At 41.5% G+C, this 20,401-nt stretch overlaps 2 protein-coding genes across 3 annotated transcripts in view; one reads left to right on the top strand and one right to left on the bottom strand.

Moving 5' to 3' along the window:
• Nucleotides 1-20,401, top strand: part of cacna2d3a (calcium channel, voltage-dependent, alpha 2/delta subunit 3a) — a 117,152-nt gene that overhangs the window by 81,432 nt on the left and 15,319 nt on the right. For both annotated transcript variants that reach the window (XM_005914631.3, XM_014338774.2), the window contains 12 exons: nucleotides 346-426; nucleotides 1,193-1,267; nucleotides 4,924-5,007; nucleotides 5,148-5,219; nucleotides 5,882-5,943; nucleotides 6,094-6,161; nucleotides 7,351-7,396; nucleotides 7,854-7,951; nucleotides 8,055-8,148; nucleotides 8,358-8,453; nucleotides 8,601-8,722; nucleotides 9,508-9,585. In XM_005914631.3, the coding sequence (XP_005914693.1) occupies nucleotides 346-426; nucleotides 1,193-1,267; nucleotides 4,924-5,007; nucleotides 5,148-5,219; nucleotides 5,882-5,943; nucleotides 6,094-6,161; nucleotides 7,351-7,396; nucleotides 7,854-7,951; nucleotides 8,055-8,148; nucleotides 8,358-8,453; nucleotides 8,601-8,722; nucleotides 9,508-9,585 (976 nt within the window). The remainder of the gene's footprint in view (nucleotides 1-345; nucleotides 427-1,192; nucleotides 1,268-4,923; nucleotides 5,008-5,147; nucleotides 5,220-5,881; nucleotides 5,944-6,093; nucleotides 6,162-7,350; nucleotides 7,397-7,853; nucleotides 7,952-8,054; nucleotides 8,149-8,357; nucleotides 8,454-8,600; nucleotides 8,723-9,507; nucleotides 9,586-20,401) is intronic.
• Nucleotides 12,052-17,991, bottom strand: LOC102307157 (leucine-rich repeat and transmembrane domain-containing protein 1). Its single transcript, XM_005914630.3, has 4 exons — nucleotides 17,276-17,991; nucleotides 15,246-15,630; nucleotides 14,949-15,154; nucleotides 12,052-13,204 (listed from the first exon to the last, which is right to left on the bottom strand). Exons 1-4 carry the CDS (start codon nucleotides 17,310-17,312, stop codon nucleotides 12,693-12,695), a joined length of 1,140 nt encoding a protein of 379 aa, XP_005914692.1. The 5' UTR covers nucleotides 17,313-17,991; the 3' UTR covers nucleotides 12,052-12,692.

Raw genomic sequence — 20,401 nt, 5'->3', positions numbered from 1 at the left:
ATTCACAACACATTCACTGCCTCGTGATTCCAAAGCTCGATGTCTCAAATGAAATTACAGCTTAACTGAAAAACTGAATTTTCCTCATGAGTTATTCCATCATGGGGAATTAGTCTTTGAGAGAATTGACACAAATGGTAAAATCATTGTTAATTTTTTTGTGTATTTGATGGATGCTAATATCACTTTGATTGCAGTTTGAAAATTGGGACAAAGCAGCGCATTGCAAGTTGAATATTTTTATAAATAACATAAACGGAGGCACTGATGCGGCTGTAAAAGATTGTTATGTAAGTAACCTTTTAAACTGAGCTAACCAATTTTCGTATATTTGTGTGCTTGCAGAGAAACCGTGGAATCCTTCTGGGGGTGGTTGGGACAGATGTGCCAGTCTCTGAGCTGCTCAAGACTATCCCCAAGTATAAGGTACCACATCCAGCATCACTTAGTTCTTCCTGCACGTGATTAGGGATCTCAATAGCCATTATTCAATGTTTTACACTATCACACTGCTACCGAGGGTTCCCAATGCTTACTCAAGCAGTTTTATACACTTGTGCACATTGGCACAGTCCTGAATACCCATGCACACAGCTTTAGCTCACGAAGATGTTTTACTGTATGGCTACAACAGCCACTGTCTGTTTCCACCAGATCCTAGCAAGCTATCGCATAAATAGGAAAGACTGATTACACGATGTGCAACTTCTGTGCCCGTCACCCTCTCCTCTACACTGAACTCTGAACATGTTGCTCCACCTCTCCAGTTCCGCAAGCGGTCCAAAACCCCACCTTATAATACATAAAATACTCCACATAAGTCAGTCCAGAGTACAGTAACTGAATGCAAAGCCAAGTCGCAGATACATTAGAGATGAGCTTAGTCACAGCTCCTGGTTACACTCGGTTCATTAATGCATTCTGCTCGTGTCCCCCCACCCACATCCCTGCACTGATTTCTTTTGTAGATCTGAATCTTGGATGTGTGTAAGGTGTTGACATTTGAAAGTGTGTTATTTGCTCAGACATGACATGATGAACGATGCCGTCCTTTCCCGTTGTGCGGGTCTCGGTTTTACCACAAAAACAAAGACTCTGAAAGGGGCTTGATTAACCAGATTTACAATTAGGTTCTGATTTGTTATGCATAATTTTGGTGTGTCTTTGTGTGTGCTTTTGCATATTCTACTAGCTGGGCATTCATGGCTACGCCTTTGCAATCACCAACAACGGTTACATCCTCACCCACCCGGATTTACGGCCACTCGTGAGTATTACCTCCAGGACATTTCAGAGTTTACTGAGTGTGACACTTATTACCATAAAAATCCCTTTTAGGATGCACAGGTTGAAGTTGAAATGTGTTGTTCTGTACTGGATAGATGAATACACCCTCTCGAGTTCACATCAAGTCACTTACCAATTTTCTTTTTTTGTTGTCACACTGAGATTGCGATTGACTTTAACAGAATGGTGTGTAATTGTGTGGTACTCTGTGTGGTGTGCCTTGTGAGTATGCTGGCTGCGTGGTGGTATGTAGATGAGGAGAGCATGTTCCAGGCCTCTGCTGTTCTGTGAATAGACAGAGATACAGCTTCTGAATGGCTGTGATTAACTCTATTGTACTCACCCACTCCTCTCACAAGAGCTGGACAGAGAGAGTGTAGAAAGAGAGGGAGGCTGCGGGAACCTGCTGAATGTGAGGATAGGTGCAGGTAGGCCTGGTGTAACACTGGGGGAGAAGAGTGAGGTGCTCATATGGATGCCAGGGCAACAGATGAGATGGAGAACAGAGAACAGACAGTGAGGCAGACAGACAGATGGTTTAATAGAGGTCTAATTAAAGACGTTAATGACCAGTGTTTAACAGCTAATGAGGGGTGGGAGACTGTCCTCACTGACAGATTCAAAAGTAGACACACATACAGTAGTAACACAGACGCACGCATAAACACACACATACAATGCAATTAAAAAGTTCAGTACTTTGATCTGTTTCACCTTCATTTAATGGGTCAGTGGTCAAGCCAGTGAGCTACCCAGCAGTGGTGTATTCCTGGAGCGTTGCATCCTGACGCTTGATAGATTAATAAAAGTCACATATACATAAACTGTTGTTGCACGGTTGAATTCTTAAGAAGTTATCGGTGCTTTATTAGGCTGAAGCACTTGATTAAATAAAGGAATCGTGAAATTAAGACTAAATTATCCAGCTATTGGCCCAAGTGCCAGCAGGTATGATGACACCACCTTTTTATAGGTGTACGTAAAATGAAGACTATTCTAAATCAAAGCAGTTTCAAATACAGCTTGTTGGACAAAAATACAGATTTTATGGTTTTGCCTCTGTATGTCACCACAGTGACAAATCAAACAATCAAGACATGATTGAAATGAAACTTTCAGCTTTAACAAAAAAATGCTTGACTGTTTAAACATTATGGGAATTTATACACAGACCTGCATTTTCAGAGGCTCAGAGGTAATCGGAGAACTGACTGACAAGCAGTCATGGCCATGTGAAGCCTTTGTTATTTCATAGCAAACGAAACAGACATGACATCTGAAGCTGATGCAAAGTGTTGAATTTGTATTTTATAGCTTTTTGCTGTAATTTTCACAAAGATGTGTCAATTCAAGAGAGGGAGGCTGAAGAAACAAAATCAACCTGTCAGAGAGACAGAACAGAACAAAAGGCCTGAAAGACCACAGGAGTCAGCTAAAGTGAATGATGACAGAATCATTTCCATGGTTTAGAAAGACAGCTTCACAACATCGAACAATGACAGCAACAAGCAAGAGAAGTCTTCATGAATGGAAATATGGAGGATTTAAAAAAGATCCAAACACTGGTAAGAGCCAGTGAAAATGTATAAAAACAGCTGTAATTCCTAAACAATTAATGCATTTTTTTTTTAATTCCTTGAGTTGAAGTCTGCACATCAGCCAAGTGTTGATTGTGGTTGTGTACAGAGGCAACAACTACCAACACTGTCTTTGTCCAGCACGTTGTGGAACTTACTGGATTGTTACCCTGAAATATGAAGTTAGTAATTATGAAGTTGACCGAGAAATAACGCAAAACTCTCCTAATAAAGTGGGCCATGGTGTTAAAGTCGTATTAATGTATCACGGGGCGATCGTGGCTCAAGAGTTGGGAGTTCGCCTTGTAATCGGAAGGTTGCCGGTTCGAGCCCCGGCTTGGACAGTCTCGGTCGTTGTGTCCTTGAGCAAGATGCTTCACCCGTTGCCTACTGGAGGTGGTCAGAGGGCCCGGTGGCGCCAGTGTCCGGCAGCCTCACCTCTGTCATTACAGCTACAATGTAGCTGCCATTACCAGTGTGTGAATGGGTGGATGACTGCATGTGTAAAGCGCTTTGGGGTCCTTAGGGACTAGAAAAGCGCTGTACAAATACAGACCATTATAAGGGATGGTCAAGAACAAACAGAAAACGTATTGACTGTTTCGTTTAAAATCCACTGTTTCAATAAATAAGCCTTTTCTTATTGAAAAGATGTGATTTGAATGGAGTAAAAAGATCCTCTTCTTTTTTCATGCATGTAGTTTGGTGAGACAAGCTGTTAGAAACTGTGCTGCAAGCTGCATCACATTCTGCACAATTGAAGCCGCCCACTCCCATCGTCTCTTTGTTGTATGTTAACCAGTGAAAACTATCTGGCCACTTACATCAAAGTACATTTACATTTTTGAAGCTTTGGTTTCTCTTGTGTCACTCCTGCTTTTTTTCCATTACAGTAGCTTTGAAAAACGAGCTTCTACTATTATTGCACAGGTGCAAACATGATTATGTGGAGATAGTTTGTCAACAGTTGCTTGCTTGTCTTTCTGTGGCTACTTCTTACATTAGAGCACAGTCCTAATTTTCAAAGCCAAAGGTAATTTGTCAGCATGACTGAGTAACCACAAGCAAGAAACAGCAGCAGCAACCATGTGAAACTCTATTCCCTCTCATTTTTACTTTTGCTTCTGTATCAGTTAAACAAAGATTGGCTGGTGGCTTCCGGGGTTTACTTTCATACTTAACTGTAAATTATGATAGCAATATCAACCTACTCATCAAACTCTTTCTGTAGTCTTTCTGTTACAAAAGATTAATTCTTTGGTTCAGTAATAATTTATCATGTATTTGCTCATTTAATCTTCTCAGTTTCTTCTTTGCTATTATACACCTCAGTCTGTTTCCCTCGTTCCCTTCTTAAGGAAAGAAAGGAGGTAAAATGGCTCCATGATTGCCTCCATGCCACTGAAACTATTTCTGATGATCTTCAGGTCCTGTGTTTGGTGTCCGCTGGACTGTTTTCCTGTTTTTTAAGGACATGACTTTTAGATACGGTTCATCTGATGTAGATTTGGCCTGTCACCTGCACAGTTTTGTCTAGAACCACCATGCAACACCGTCCACACCAAGATGTGCCAAGTTTTTGGCTAGTGGCCCTTGTTGGTGCAAACATAGTATTTTATACCTGTCAGACTCTGTTATCTTTTTATACATTCAACTAAATAAATGGGAATAAATTATGTGTTTGTGCATGTTAGTAACAAAGTAAAGATTCAATTTAAAATAGATTCTTTGCCAAGTTGTAGATTATATGTACACACAACACTGGTTCATCCCTTGAGTTTCGCCCCTGCTTGACTGGATCACAGTGCAGTTGCTATGTGGCTTAACAAACATGCGACACTGGACAACTATTGTTCAAGACTATTTAAAACAAAATACAAACATTTTCTTGGAGGTTGTGATGACATTTTCATTATGTGAAATGCAATGGCTTGTTTTGATAACTGATAACAACAACAGAACAACAAAAGAATTGCCGTAGTTTGGCATACTCTTTCTGTTATGTCATTTCCAGTATTTCTGATTGTGCGTGCATGTGTGTGTTGGGATGTTTGTCCAGTATGGAGATGGCAAGAAGAGAAGAAAACCGAACTATAGCAGCGTGGATCTGTCTGAGGTGGAATGGGAGGATAAGGAAGACACGGTGAGACACTAGTAAATCTGCATCAAGTGTCAGGACAGCAGCGCTCTGAAAATCAGTGTCATCAAGCACAACTGTGTGTGTGTGTGTGTGTGTGTGTGTGTGTGTGTGTGTGTGTGTGTGTGTGCGCTTTGTCTTTCTAGCTACGAAATGCAATGGTCAACAGGAAGACGGGGATCTTCTCAATGGAGGTGAAGAAGAGTGTAGACAAAGGGGTGAGAAATGCAAAGTTCAGAAATAAAACAACAAAACGCACAAACAACGCACTTGTCAGATAGTCCTAAAGGCTGAGCGAGAGAAAATACTTACCAGCAAGCATTCACTCTGCTAAGGGCTTGTTACAGCTGGCTCAGTGATGTACAGGACTGACTTGGGGATTTTGTTTCTGATTTGGTTTGCTGTGCATGCACTGGTGTGTGTCTCTCTGCGTGTGAGCCCCTTATCTCCACAAAGCACATGTTGCTGAATACGGGGAAACAGCAGCCCGCTGATTCTGCTTTACTTCCTGCCTGTCAGAGAGAGAGAAAGGTGTGTGTAGATATGTGTGAATGTGTTAAATGTGTGTTCGCACATATTAAAGAGCGATTTGCATTAGGCTGATTATTAAGCATTTGGTATGTAAATACAGACATCCACACACACACATACACACACACATTATTATTATTATTATTATTATTGTATATCTATATTTATATAGAGAGACAGAGACGCTCACAAGAGACTCTTTATGAATGTACTGATGTCCATCTGCAGCTAAGGACTGCCCAACAGAAGCTTGTACTACTTGCACCACTAGATGGCGCTAGATTGCAAGAAATGATATCAGACAGCACCGCCTGGTGTTTAACGCAGCCACTATATTCACCTCTTTCAGAAACGTGTGCTGATTTTGCACAATGATTACTACTACACAGACATCAAAGGGACTCCTTTCAGGTAAGAAGTCTGAAGACTTCCTTAAGCTAACGAAGCTGAATTTTCCGGTGGTTAATCTGTAAACGACAACAGATTTTTAGGAAATATGTTTTGTTTGTTTTGTTTTAGGGGTTTTTGTTTATTTTTGTTTGTTTTGTTTGTTTGTTTTAGTCTAGGGGTTGCTCTTTCCAGAGGCCATGGGAAGTTTTTCTTCAGGGGGAACGTGACAGTAGAGGAAGGTAGGAAATCAGCCTTTTTGCTTTGTGACTCATTTCTGTGTTGTTGTTGTTGTTTTTGTTGTTACTTTTATTTTTGTTTTCCTACTTTTCTCTCCCTCGCACTCTCTCGATCCCTCTTCTTCTTCTAAGGGCCTTTGTTTTTCTGTTTCTCATTAAACAAGCACTCAGCAAGTAGTTTAGTTTAGTTTGTAAATGCTTCTCTGAGCACTACATGAAATGCAGCATCACAGAGAGCTTTTTAGTATTATAATAATACTTTTTTATTATTTTGTTGTATAAAAACACAAAAACACAATCACAAAATGCACTTTCTAAAGTTATTTTAGGACAAAAATGTTTAATAAAAATATATTTTGATATAATTTTCTAGGAATGCATGGTATAAAAGTCTCTTTGCAGAATGATTAGTCAGAACCAATAAAACGGCCTTTTTTAAAAAACAATAACAAGAAGAAATACTTTTCCATCCTCGGTGATATTTGTGCAGAAAAAGCTGGATTCTGACATTAACTATGCCCGTTCAAATCTTATGATTATTGTATTAAGGGATTAATATTACACGAAGGTTAAAATAACCTTTGATGTTGTGACTGGATGAAGTTGACATTAGATAATCTGATTAAATCAGTAAACATTCATCATGTTTTATAAACTGGTTATGTGTTGGGTATGTAAAGTCTTCTCCTCTTTGGCCCAACGTAACCAGTTCCTCTTCAAACCTGTAGACACTTTTTGTCTAGTCTTTCTCTTCATGTAGTGATTTAAAAAGCCACAACTTCACAGGAGGTTAAATATTCCCCTTTGCGGCTCCTTAGGTGTGTTGTGCGTCCTTCTCCTGACAGTGTTGTATGTCTGCTCCTGCTTGTGTGTTTCTCCACGTGCATGCATGTCTGTTTTCACGTCAGTCCCCATGCATGTTAATATTCATGCGGTGGTGGTGGTGTGTGTGTCTGTCTGTGTGTTTCTCTAAACATGTCCATCACACAGAGCGCTCAGAGCATGACTTGGCTCTTCCTGATCTAATCAGAGCTGTCACATCCATTCAAAAAACACATTTTTCATCCCCCGGTGTGTGTTTAAGTGTGCGCAGTGGAGATGTAGATGCCTAGCCCTATTATTATGACTTCATATTGAGTGTTTTTGCGTATTTGTTTTGAACCAAATAGTTTTCACGTTTTCTTTTTTACAGGACTTCATGACTTGGAGCATCCTGATGTAGCCCTGGCAGACGAATGGTAAGAGTATATTCCCGCCGCTGTTTTATCCCCGTCCCTTACTCAAAGGACATCTTTATTGGGCTAAATCCTAAAATACTGCCAAATCATAAAAATAAATCAAAGTTAGGTTTGATGTCAGCTGAAATACAACAGCTCTGCAACAGTTTTTGGGATCTGCAGAACTTTGACTTGATTGTTTGTGTCACTTGATGACTTGTGGTCTCCAGGCTTGGGAACCAACATCTAAACACATTACAATAAATGCTTTTCAAACTAATGCTTGTAAATGAAAAGAAGTGTCTTCCTTCTACCTCAGGTTTTATTCACTGGAGATGCTTTGCAATCCAGAAGCAACTGAAAGCAACTGGATTATGTGACCAAAACTAAAGCGATTACAGTTTTAAGAAAGGAACTGATCTGAAGTTGGTTGTGACTCTAACAAACGCTCATATTTTTCTCTCTTGTCATGTTACAGGACATACTGCAACACAGATGAGCACCCAGAGCACCGCTACCTGAGTCAGATAGAGGCAATTAAACTGTACCTCAGTGGGCACGAACCCCACTTATATTGTTAGTTATGCTCATTTACAGCCCCCATATTTTATATGTTATTAGCAAGTTAATGAACAAGATTCACGTGTGGAAATGTGCCTTTTTGCCTTTGTCCTGTTAGGTGACAAGGAGCTGATTCAGGAAGTTCTCTTTGATGCAGTGGTGACCGCTCCATTGGAAGCCTACTGGACCAGCCTTGTGCTTAATAAGTCAGAGTATGCCACCTTATTACCCTTTAAAACAAAAGGAAAGCGAAATGATGTTGTTATTTATGTTGGATTTTATTCCTCTTTGAAATAGAAAATACCATGAAATGGAGCATATATTTGCACAACTAAAATGTTAATAATTTAGCACAGTTACTGATTTCTTTGGCTTAAAATGAATTCACAACAGCCGGATATTCATTTGTCACATGATACAGGAATTCTGATAAAGGAGTGGAGATAGCTTACCTGGGCACGAGAACAGGCCTGTCCAGGATTAACCTGTTTGTGGTGCCAGATGAACTTACAAGCAAGTACGTTTTCTGACTGCACGCATACAGTGTGTGCGCATGAACACGGCCTGATGTTTGTGTTGACTTTAGTGTTGTTTACGATTCCAGTTTGTATATTTGGTGTGTCGTGTGCGTCATTTGTATTCTCTGTTTCCCGTCTGCTTTAAGAGACTTTCTGACAGCTGAAGACCGAGAGGGGGTGTTCAATGCCGACCACTTTCCCCTGTGGTACAAGAGAGCGGCAGAACAAGTTCCTGGTACCTTTGTTTACTCTCTGCCTTTTAACACAGGTTAGTCGTGACTTTCATTTGGATGGTGATGATGTTGTCTCTGTGTTTAAGGAAACATCGGTACTGTTAAATCCTCATTATAGTGAACTGAAGGCACTGGAACCCACGAGTTAAAAAACACAGTCATTATATTTTCTAAAGAAGCTTATATTTTGTAAACTAATTGAATACACTAATGTGTTTTTAAAAGGACCCTTTGAAATGTTCTCTGTCCCTCTTTCACCCATTTTTGGCTGTTTTCTCTGGCCGTGCGTCTGTACCTCCCCTTCCTCTCTTATTAATTCTGGGCTGTGTTCTTGTGGATCGCACTGATTGCTGTGGCTTGAAATAAGATACATTAGGAAGAGGTTCAGCCCTTTCCATAGTGACTTGCCCAGAACACAAATACAGACGCACACAGAGTCACAAAAAGACCCACATACACACAAGCCCCTCACGCATATTCAGTGTAACTGTTTCTCTAAGAAAAGGGTTTCTCCTCCAGAGGCTGAATGTGCTCTCATCTGTTCTCAGCCTCAGGGTTTCCATTAGTGCCAGCTAATACAAGTGATCTGAAAGCCTCTTATTTACTCGCCGGACTTGCCTTGGATGCACTCTTCCTCTCAGGACTGTGGTAGTTAGCTGCAGCCATAAATAGGGCTCTGTGGTATCTATGATCAGCGTTCCTCTCTCCAATCTCCCTGTGGTCAGTTCAGAAATAATATAAGGAATTATGATATGACTGATATGTGAACTCTGCGTGTCTTTGTCGTTTGTATTTGTGTGTGCTTTTGTGCGCGTTTTAGGGTCGGAGAACAAGAGTGTTGTTTTGGCCAGTACTGCTATTCAGCTTTTGGATGAGAGGAAATCACCAATAGCTGCAGGTAAGCGAGCACGCAAGTGTGTCTTCCTGTATTTTTGTTTTACACCCACTCACCTATACGCACATCCACATCCACAGACCCTTACACGGCTTCATTTTCCCCAGTTTACACTTGTCTCCCCACACCTCTCTTCCACTTTGAGGTGAAACACTCCCTGCCCATGTCTGTGTGTTTACCCCTGCATTTTACAATAGATTGTTACTTCCTTTAGTAATTATGCTTAATTACTGCATATCAGTGGAACACTGCTTCAAATTAAAGCTGAAAGTCTGCATGTAAGTGCCTTTCGTGCATTTTTTTCTTATGCCTCTGTGTCTGTTTAAAGCATATTGCAGCCTAGATGATTTCTTTGTGGCCTGCCTCATCTCACATCCTGGTGACTCAGAAGCCCCACAATGTAACGCCCATACAGCGCAACTTGGTGCAGTCAGAAAGTTCATGGCTCTTGTTGAGTTACCATTATCTCAGTTACAGAGGAAAAGAATAAATGGAAGGAGGGGAAAAGGGGGAGGAGGACAGACATGCAGGCATACATATGGTTTCTCTGTCACTAGGTTATATTTTTAGGACATTTGTTTATAATCTAACTCTCCCCAAAGCCACAGGAAGAGTCAGTGTTACAGTGAGTATAGGTCAGTTGAGTTATGAAAGTTTTGTGATGGTTTATTCGTAGTATTTGGTATAGATGATCCTGCTTTCTCACTGTTTTTAACATTTAGATTAGAGTTTTAAATCAATGAATTGTTCTAGTCACGTATAGTGAAGCACACTTGTGAAGTACAGCCATCCTTTCCACTGGCGAAAATATACACAAAGGACCAAAGACAAAGGATCTGTGTCCTCGCTCTCGTCAACACATGACGACCAGCTTCGTGCCAGTGGAGAAATCCCAGAACACGGTTTGATGTGGAGAGAAACACGAGGGAAGTCTTTCGGGCTAGCAGTGATAAAATAAGAGACCAAATAAAAGGGCAGTGGGAGAGAAAATTATTTCACGGTGCCTGGATGCGCTGACATGAAAGCAGTGCATTGTGGGTATTCTTGGCCAGGGGGAAACCACTGGAGCAGAAGGACAGAGATGGGAGAGTCTGTGCGCTGCCACGGCGCACGCAGACACACAAGCATGCACACAGCGTATGCATCAGGTTTCCAGCAGAGTGCTACACAAGCAGCCCACAGTTTACACCAGCCCACAGGATTATTTGACCCTGATGACTTGATCACTGTAGTTTTAAGATAACAACATTCTCTCAAATCCTACTCAGCAGCAATGCAAATGACTAGTCAGCATCAAGACTTTTAGAAGACCTTATTGTTGGAGTGGGTGCTGATGTACGGCACTGATGATCACGTTTGTCAGAGCAGCAGGGGGTGTCTGTGCGGATGATTTTATATAAGAGAGTCAGATGGGAGGAGAGATGTAGGCTAGAATGCAAATTGAGCGTAGGGCGGTTAGGGCCAGTTTTCACTGCACTGCGCTCCACTGAGCTGTGGACTTGTGAATACGCGAACACGCTAACTTAACAGGACAGGCTGATGACATCACATACCACTGGCCCTGCAGACATCGAGTCACAATTTTAATATGTGCATACATAGGCACGCATTTGTATTCCAGTCCGCTTGCGTGTGGATCAGTGTTTGTGGTCACATCCCAAGACACGTGCAGTGAGTCTCCTACCCTGATATACACAAAACCATGAAAGTCACGGCATTTAAACCAAAGCATTTCTGCACGTTCGTCTGTCTCACTGCGCTGAGTAATCGAAACTCTCCAAAAATCGATAATAATAGTTTTTTCTAATAGACACAGGAAAAATATATTTTCATATTTTCTGTTTCTTCTCGAGACATTTTGCTTGTAATAAAATAAAAGATGCAAAAAATATAATGTCAAATGTGCATCTCCCGATGTTTCCCTCAGAAGTCACAAATTGTTACAGATATGCCATCGTTTCAGCGGATCATTAAGCTGACATGGGTAAAGACATCCACACAGATAGCCCTCATTTCACTGTAACTGTAACTACTGTCGGAGGCATTTTCGCCTGAGGGTCTTACACTGTCTTACAGAACAGTGTATTGAGTTGTGTTACTGTTTTCTTCTGATTTAGACATTAAAATAATGTTTTTATATGTATAAATAATATTTCACGAGTTGATTTCTCTCCAGCATGAGCAAATCTCCCCAGATTTCCCCTCCTTAAACAATATTTTAAGGACCTTATCAAATTAACTGGCAGTATACTGATCAGGTAAAACGCTTCCCTTTATTATATATAATACATATTGTAGGACATGACTACCATCAGCATAAAATCACAAACAAGACTGTTCTCAAAACCTGTAGTCCTAAAACTTAGTGTGTGTGTGTGTGTGTGTGTGTGATTGTGTGATTGTGTGCAGCGTGACGATAACTCAGACTCACAAAGTGAAGAGAAAAACAACAAGGCTGAATCCGAGTTGTGTTGTTGTTTTAGTTTGTTTCATTATTGCTTCAGCGAATTTCTCATTTTTAACGTCACAAACGGAAAAATATCCTTTAAGAAAACACGCTTCCTCCTCAAACCTGTGTCACATTATTAGGCACAGACGCATCTGTAATATGTGCGTACAGTACAGTACGCTTTCACACACGCTCAGTCACAGATAAAAACACAACCTCGTTCACATACACCCACATCAGTGATGCGACAGGACTGACAGCAGCTGCCTACTATGAGTTATCAAAATTACGAATAACAACCAAACGACAACCAAACTCTAAAGTCCATTTTTTTAAATACAAGAGCGTCACGATTATACCTACAAGTACACAGTTATAAATATATTTGCACCTATCAGTGATATGCTTTTCTTAGACAAAACGAATGTTGGAATTCTTTGGCCTGTCCTTCAAACCCGCATACAGCAGAAGACACTCTTCTGATCAGTGCATAGATACCTGTGGAGTTTAGCTACCCAAGTCTCAGAAATGAGGTGAACATACTCGCAAATAAATAATCTCTCGCGCACATACATGCACAAGCACACGCGTGGCACATCCGCAGACAATTAGGTTAAAGGGTTGAGGCCCAGGTTTTAAGTCTCGGGGTAGTTGTCGTCTCCTAGGCGATGGCGTTCTCCAGTGGTTCTTTCTCATCTGCTGTGGCGTGATCTGCACCCTGCGCTGCCGCTAGTTCCTCATTCTTCTTTAACTCCCGCTGATATTTGGCCATGATAGCGGCGTAGGCGCATCCGTACACCGCGGCAGCCAGCATCATCAGACACACGATCCCACACACTACACCGGTGATGATCACTGTGGCAATAGCGTGCCGCAGGTTGACGGGCCGTGGCTTCTGCTTAGTTTCGCACTCTGCCATGCCACCTCCACCTCCACCACCAAATCCCTCCCCCATCGCCATGGGGACGTGGAGAGCATGGCTAGAGGGATGAGCGTGGTTGCCATGGGTGTGACTTTGTAGTAGTCTCTCAGACTCAAGGTGATGTATGTTGGCAAATAGGTAATGGTAGCTTGTAGTCATACAGACATGGAAGAGCTGGTAAGGGATCTTCTGCAGGTCTCTGTCCTTCATTTCTTCTGGTTGGGAGCAAAGCACTTCATCCACCACTCCACCTGGGGTCAGAGTTTAATAGTTAGAAAGGACCAACACTGAGTTTTGAAGGTTGTGTCAGTTGTTCATAACTTAATTACCAAGTATCCTTTGCAGCAGCTTACAGAGAAAACCTCAGTCATACTCATCAGCTAAGCTTGCACTAGCTCATTTATATTTGTGTTTTTAGTCTAGGATATATTACTGTAAACGGCCACATTAGCAAGTGTTATGTGATTAAAAGAAGTTGGATCACTAGAGCTGAGTAACATGGGTCTTTGTCAACTGCCTTCTGTATGTACCATAAATCACTTTAGGACCTGCGTCCACATATGTGGACGTCACATTTTGGGTTATTTAGATCAAAATACTCAATTTTGCTCTACAAGGGCCTGATATCCACTTACGAGGACATTATGCTGCTACTGTTCTATCAACATTTTACACGAATATCCTCATATGTGGCTCTCATTTTTCATAAAAACAAAAATAAGGTTAAAAAAAATCTGGTAATTCTTTGTTTTTACATTCATCGGGCGCCAATGTGCCCAAACATCAAAGAGAAATTCAAAATGCTGCCGAGGAAGAGTTCAGGTCTTAGGAGGCTAATATTCATCGCTCTGTTTTCTTGTAAAGCATGCTCTGTCACACACTGTGACTCTGCTTGTGTTATTAACCACTGGTTTTCTGTTAAGCATGCATTATTGTATCTGGATTCGTTGTTCTGTTTTGTAGTAATTAGAATTTTCAGCCTGTAAGATGAAAGCTGTGTCAGGGTGACATAGGCATGTAGGCGTGCCAGCCAGCTCCATGCACGCCCGGCTTTCATTATACAGTGGTAATTTTGCTATCTAATGCGTGCTGGATTTAGTTTTGCGTGGAAAATAATGTGTTTCACAGTAACAAAGAACTCTTAATCTTCACTATCTAGCTGAAGACCACAGTTATAAGAGCTGCAGTGCACCGTGTTCAGTAGATTCTCAAGCGGACTGATTTAATATTTTAAAAACTAAAAAAAACAATTAACTATCATTAACTCGTTCCCCATACAGATGACATTTGATGAGCTCCCCTGTAATCACGAGTACCCCCAGTGTATATATATATATATATATAACAACGAGGTTTGACGACTATTAGAAGAGTTTCCAGGTTTTTCAAAGGGTAACTGCATTGGCCGAGGTGCAAAATCAGGCATTTTCCTCTATAATTAGTCTGAGATATGATGCAAACTGCTCAAAGATCAGAGTACAACTTTAAGTTTTAATACATACAAAGCAACGCTCAGCTTGTCTGCAAGCTTCTTTGCAACCTCCTTTCACATCACATCCTCCTTTCATGCTTTGTCTGATTTGTTGTCATTGATGCTTCGTCTGTTCTATGCAGGCGTCTTGCTGCTAAGTTGTGCCAGAGCAGAGATACTGTATACAGATATACATTATTGCAGCTGGAAATGACCATCTCTGTATTAACAGTTAACGCTGATAGTGTCTTCAATGAAAAATTCTCAGCAGGATATTCATTTGGAGACATTTTTATGCTGAAATCCCACATTTTTATAAAGTTCTGTTCTTCTTTTTAAGAATATTCACTTGTTGCATCCTGACCTCTGGCTTGCTGTAGATTTATTCCCATGCATTTCTTGTACTGCTGTGATTAAATATTACAATCAGCACTTTGCCCAGCAAGAAAGGCGTTGTTATGGATGAACCTTGGAAATGTTATGGAAGTTTCCCAGTCGCTGCCTAGAGCTGATAGTGGTCTGACCTTTAAAGAGGTAGGTCTCCAGCCAGAGTTTGAGGCCTATAAGTTGGCAGTCACACCTCCAGGGGTTGCTGCGTAGTGCAAGGGTGTCCAGGTGTGTCAGGGCCTCCAACAGGGAACGATCTAATCGTGTCAGCCTGTTGTGTGCTAGCCCCAGGTGGCTGAGGTTCCTCAAACTGTCCCCCATGGCTCCCGGCAAACCCCACAGGCTGGTGAAAGGGAAACGAAACAAAATAAAATGAGAGTCATGCGAAATCAAATCAGGGAACGTAACTTTTTTTTCTAGCATCAAGGTCTAACCTGTTGTGTGAGAGGTCAAGGTGTGAAAGTGAGCGGATAGGTCCAAGCAGCCGCTTGTCGAGCTCCCTCAGGTTGTTGTGAGCCAGGCTGAGTCGCTGCAGCATTCTCAGCCCAAGCAGAGCAGTCGGCGAAATTGTTGTTATAGAGTTATTAGATATATCGAGAATGCGAACAAGGGGTATTTCCCTGAAAGCCATTGATCCAAGCCCCCTGATGCGATTATCTTGAAGGTATAATTCCTGGGTGTCTGGATGCAGTCGTCGCGGGATGTCATACAGTCCTTGACCCCGGCAGTCTACTGCTTTGGTGTTGCTGTTGCAGCTACACTCCTTCGGACAGGCATGTGAGAAAGACAGGAGTGAGAGGACAGCACACACCAGTATCGCTGTGGAAACAAAGGGACACATTAGTGGATCAGACGTGTAAAAGTGGAATATTTGCAGCTGCGTGTCAGAAATGAAGGTGCACTGTAACCCTTCATTCTACAGCTTTCAAAAGTGTTCAATAATATCCTGCAGTACTGTTACATAATTGCAATTGATTCACACCACATTGTTACAGTCTAGTCTCCATGTAAATACAACGGCGTTCGATGATTTGCAGTTTATTTTGTCGCTATATTTTCTGTAGTATATAATAACAGAAATAACATATTTTAATCTGGGGAAAACAAAATACAGGATTGTGTCATTTTTGGCTTGAATATGCAACTTTTTTCTTTGCTTTTTTTGCATTGTTTTTTTGTATAATAAACAAGAAAGTAAACTTCTGCTAATATGCCAACTCCCACCTCCCACCCCCTTAGACAGGGGCCTTTGGTGACTTTGCCAAAGCCGCATAACCCCTCACCCACACACAAATCCATACGCAGCACATATTAGGTGTCTGATTCCCTTTGAGATAACTTCATGTCCATTCCTTCTGGAACATTACAGCAGTATTTATAGCTTTGGCTTGACTAGCTCGAGGCTCAATGAAATGAAGCTCTGACCCAAGCCTGTAAATGTAGCTAGCTCACAAGTCACAAACATATCTGGTGAATAGATGGACATGCTGCATCGCATCTGTTTTCATCGGAACAGAAGCTCCATGTTCCTCTGATCAAATATTTTTATAAATTATGTCTTTACCCTGCAGGAGCTCTTAGCCTCATAAAAATCCTATAATCATGTTAAGCAACACTCTGCAGCTAACAACACAATAAATAACCAACCACAAAGGAATGTTAACATGAATTAGGTAGCAAAAAATAATAATTTAAAACATTCTGCAGTTTGCACCAGAATGACTTTATCTCACCGCTACATTCTTTAAATAAACCACATTTTAACGCAGTCTTCTATTTTCTAACATGCAGTTAAAAGCATCATTTTATCTCTGTTTAGCTGGTGGACTTCTCGGATTACGTTGTACAAGTGTGGAGATATCCAGGCGCAGGTGCTCTAATGTCAGGTGTTTGTTTGGTACAATGGCTCTTGGCGGTGTTGCCTTTGCAGCTTTTATTTGACTTGCCCCAAACAAAGCGCATCATAACATGGCTGGGTTGAGATTTAATACAGTGCAACGACCTGTGATAATTGCATCCTCGTTACTGAAATGACTGTCCATATGCAAGAATGAATTCAGTCACGTGATCACAAACGGTCCTGCTTACAGGGAACATACAAGCATGAGCACGGCAGTGGCTCAGTGGAGCTCTTTGACAGCATTTGTGGAACGAGATCAACAAAACAGAGAGGCACTTTGCTCTGATGTGTCCCTCCAGCCCAAAGCACCTACAAAGAAGTTTTTCATGACAAACACAACCTACAGCAAGCATCATTTTAAGTTGTCCTGGTACCAACATAAATAGCTACAAGAAATGTAGAGCATTTAACTGTTTTTATTCAAAAGCTTTCGTAAGCAACCCTTTTCCAATAGTCAGGGAGCAGTTTACATAATATTCTAGTTTAACAGCCTTTCCATCTACATATACGCACACAGACACACACAAATGCTCTTTATGCTGTTTCCACTGATGGAGCACCTACCTCTCATTTCTGCCAGTCGTCTTTGGGCCACTTGCATTTACTGGTGTTTCAGTTGAAGATCCATTAGCCGTCAGTAAGGCTGAGATTAGCTTGTCCTGGTAATCATCTGTGCAGGCTGATATGGTCAGCAGGTGAGAAGAGATTTAAGATCAACAGCAGAAACCCGTGTTGCTCTTAAAACCCCCAGCACTGGCAGCAAGGGCATGAAACCCCATCAGATCGGGTGAATTAGAGCACAGAGCTCAGTGCCAGCCAGGCAGCCAGTCTGGGAATCACTGGAGTTAGAAAGCTCTGCCTCTCTCTCCCTGGCTTGCGCTCTCTCTCTCTCCTCTCTAGCTCTTTATCTCTCTCTCCCTGTTGCTCTCCTACCATCTCTCAACCTCTTTTTCTGCCTCTGTCTGTAATTTTCTGCATCCTAATCTTTTACATTTCCTCTTGCTCGTTTATGTTGAATTTCGGCTCTTCAAACCAAATCAACACTTCTGTCTCTCTTCGCTCCCTCGCTCTCCCTGTCCCCAGTTGCATTTGTGAGTGTGATGGTGTGTCATCTCTCAGTGGACAGCTGTGCCTCTCAAATCACAGCACAAACACATTCACTGACATTCACGTTACCTCCTATTTGCTCTGGCAAGAACCGAACTAGACAAAATTAGATCTGGATTGCAGCCTCTGCACAAATATTCAAACACTTCAGCACGCAGCGAACATTGTCAGAGGATGCCCATTGCTGTGGCATGGTTGGATGCTATTATGCATGAGCCGTGGGCAGAAAGGCTGGCAGAACACGCCCCCAGCACAGCAACACAGAATGCACGAATGCACCCATACGCATGCACACACACATTAGGATATGTAGCTGTTGCAATATAGTTACATGGATTTTTTTTTCTTTTTAATACGCGTGTGTATGTGCGTGTAGATGGATTGCCTGTGAAGCTCGTATAAACTCATGGGTGGCTTGAAGGAGAAGCAAAAAATGAACAAAGGAAGGGATTGGAGAGATTATCATTTTTATGATAAATATGATTAAGCTTACATGCAGGCTCAGTCCTGCAATACCCTTTGTGGTATTTGCTCTCCTGTCCATCCATATTTACATCCCTTTATCCCTCTGCTGAAGGGCCTGACAATTATTTCAGTTCTGTCATGTTAAACCTGAGGTCAGTTTGTGTCACCAGTTTATGTTAAATTCATTATTATTGTTCTAAATGACTAAAGGTTTGCTCAGTTAACTTTGAGCGACTACTGCAGGCAAACATAAATCCATGTACTTGCACACAAACACACACACACAGACATAAAGACAAATCGACACATTCACTTGCACACTGGAGTGGTTCTTTACGCCTACACAGGCAAATACATCCTCAAATGTGTGATGACACCTTTGTATTTGCTAAAAGCCCGTATGGTTGATATGCCCAGACAGTCTGCTGTGTTTGTGCTGTAACGTGTGAACGTCTCCTCGAGTTACCTAAAAAGAAACAGAGGAAAAAACATGTCCTCCTCTGACTAGGACGCCACATATATTATCACCATGTGACCACGTGATATCCTGTGATGCTTCAGTGCATGTGGAAATAACCTTAAGGGGAAGCTACATAGATGCTATCTGTGCATGATCTCATTCACAAATGTTTGCAATGTAGCCAAAACAGATTTTTATTCTGTAGCCATTAAAGGCAGATGGTGTGTATGCCCAAGTGTGTGAATCAGATGAGTTGAGAACTAGGCAACGCAGAAGCTTCAAATTGATTGATAAGGTCCAGCTACTAAAAATCTTGGATGACTTTGAATCTCAGTGACCTTGACCTCAAGGTCAGAGGTCATGTTTTCTGAAAATCTTGCGAATGCGAGGATTTTCAAAATGCTGTCATATTTGCGTCTACTGAAAATCATGGCTGATTTCAAATCTCATGAGGTCGGACGTTTGAAAATCTTGTGAATGCGATAACTTGAGAATAAGGCGTTGCAGGATTTTGAAATTGATACCATCGGGGTGTCTGCTAGGAGGCTGAAACTAGCTGTTTCCAGTATTTCTATATTGCTGAACAGCAGTGAATCAAGTCTAATGCAACAAGAAGACAGGAAGGAGAGGTCAGTTAAGTCTGTCTGCATCCTCCTGTTCTGTTCATCCTCTGACAATTCTGCAGGATGTTGACATGATCCACCCCGTGTGCTGTGGAACTGCTGCTGCATGAATGCACAAACAAATGTGAAAATCACTCCTCTCTCTCTTTTCTGTGTATGCGTGCATGCTTGTTCTAGAGGTGTTTTTTGAGCTGCAGCTGCAATGGGACTCGATGCATGTGCACGCTCAACAAATTCTGGTTATGCACAAGAGCACTAACATTCAGATGCAGTCCTGCACTGATGGACATTTACATTTACGCAATCCTTATTAGACTCCCCAAATACCTGTGGACTTTAAGTCGTTGTCATCTCTCCCTGCCTGGGATTGCACTTATACAAGATTGGTGATCGGATGGATTTAGAGTGGATTTTATGTCTCTTCATGTTTGGACTCATAAACCCAGCTCAGGGCATAAATACCCCCAAGTTCTTAAATCATACTTTAGGAAATTAAATGTTCCCCCATAGTACAGAAAATTCCTGAGCATTAGTGAGACAGATTTGGGCTTTTGTTCTGAGCCAGCTTCCCCGTAGCAGCCAAATCAGTGCACGTTTAACCCCTAATGCCATCTCGCACAGAGCAAACTCCTCTGCCATTCATACTGGATTTATGTTAACTTGATTTTCTTTCTGAGGTAACAGACATGCCATCATATTAATGTCTCTATATTAGAAAATAATAACTTTAACTGGCATATACATTCACTAATTTGTCATCTTTTTGTGTTATAAAAACACCTTTACCATTTCTTTTGTTTTATTACTTTTTTCTTTCTTTTTCAGAGAAGATGATCTTTTTATTGTCTTGATGATGTGGACTCTTCCTGGTTTTGCATCACGTGTGTTTCCAGTGCTGTTGCCCAGCATCTTAAATTAGACTCTTCTCCTGGGTTTTCCATGTGGGTGTAGAAGTGGTGGGCTGCTGAAAGGATCTGGCAAAGCTCATGATGGGATAAGCTGCACCTGTTCCTCTGGGCAAGAGCTAAAACAGGA

The sequence above is a fragment of the Haplochromis burtoni genome, unplaced genomic scaffold, assembly GCF_018398535.1.
Source record: "Haplochromis burtoni strain Fernald_Lab_line unplaced genomic scaffold, NCSU_Asbu1 Contig_9, whole genome shotgun sequence".
Classification (NCBI taxonomy): domain Eukaryota; kingdom Metazoa; phylum Chordata; class Actinopteri; order Cichliformes; family Cichlidae; genus Haplochromis; species Haplochromis burtoni.
Note: the sequence above shows the minus strand (reverse complement) of the source record. Positions and strands in the feature narration are given on the sequence as shown.

Excerpts from the sequence above, each read along its gene's own strand:
- LOC102307157 (XM_005914630.3), bottom strand. The coding sequence starts at position 17,312 with ATGCAAGTGGCCCAAAGACGACTGGCAGAAATGAGAG. Across the intron at positions 15,631-17,275 it reads ACGACTGGCAGAAATGAGAG|CGATACTGGTGTGTGCTGTC; the intron begins GTAGGTGCTCCA and ends TTGTTTCCACAG. Across the intron at positions 15,155-15,245 it reads CTTGACCTCTCACACAACAG|CCTGTGGGGTTTGCCGGGAG; the intron begins GTTAGACCTTGA and ends CCCTTTCACCAG.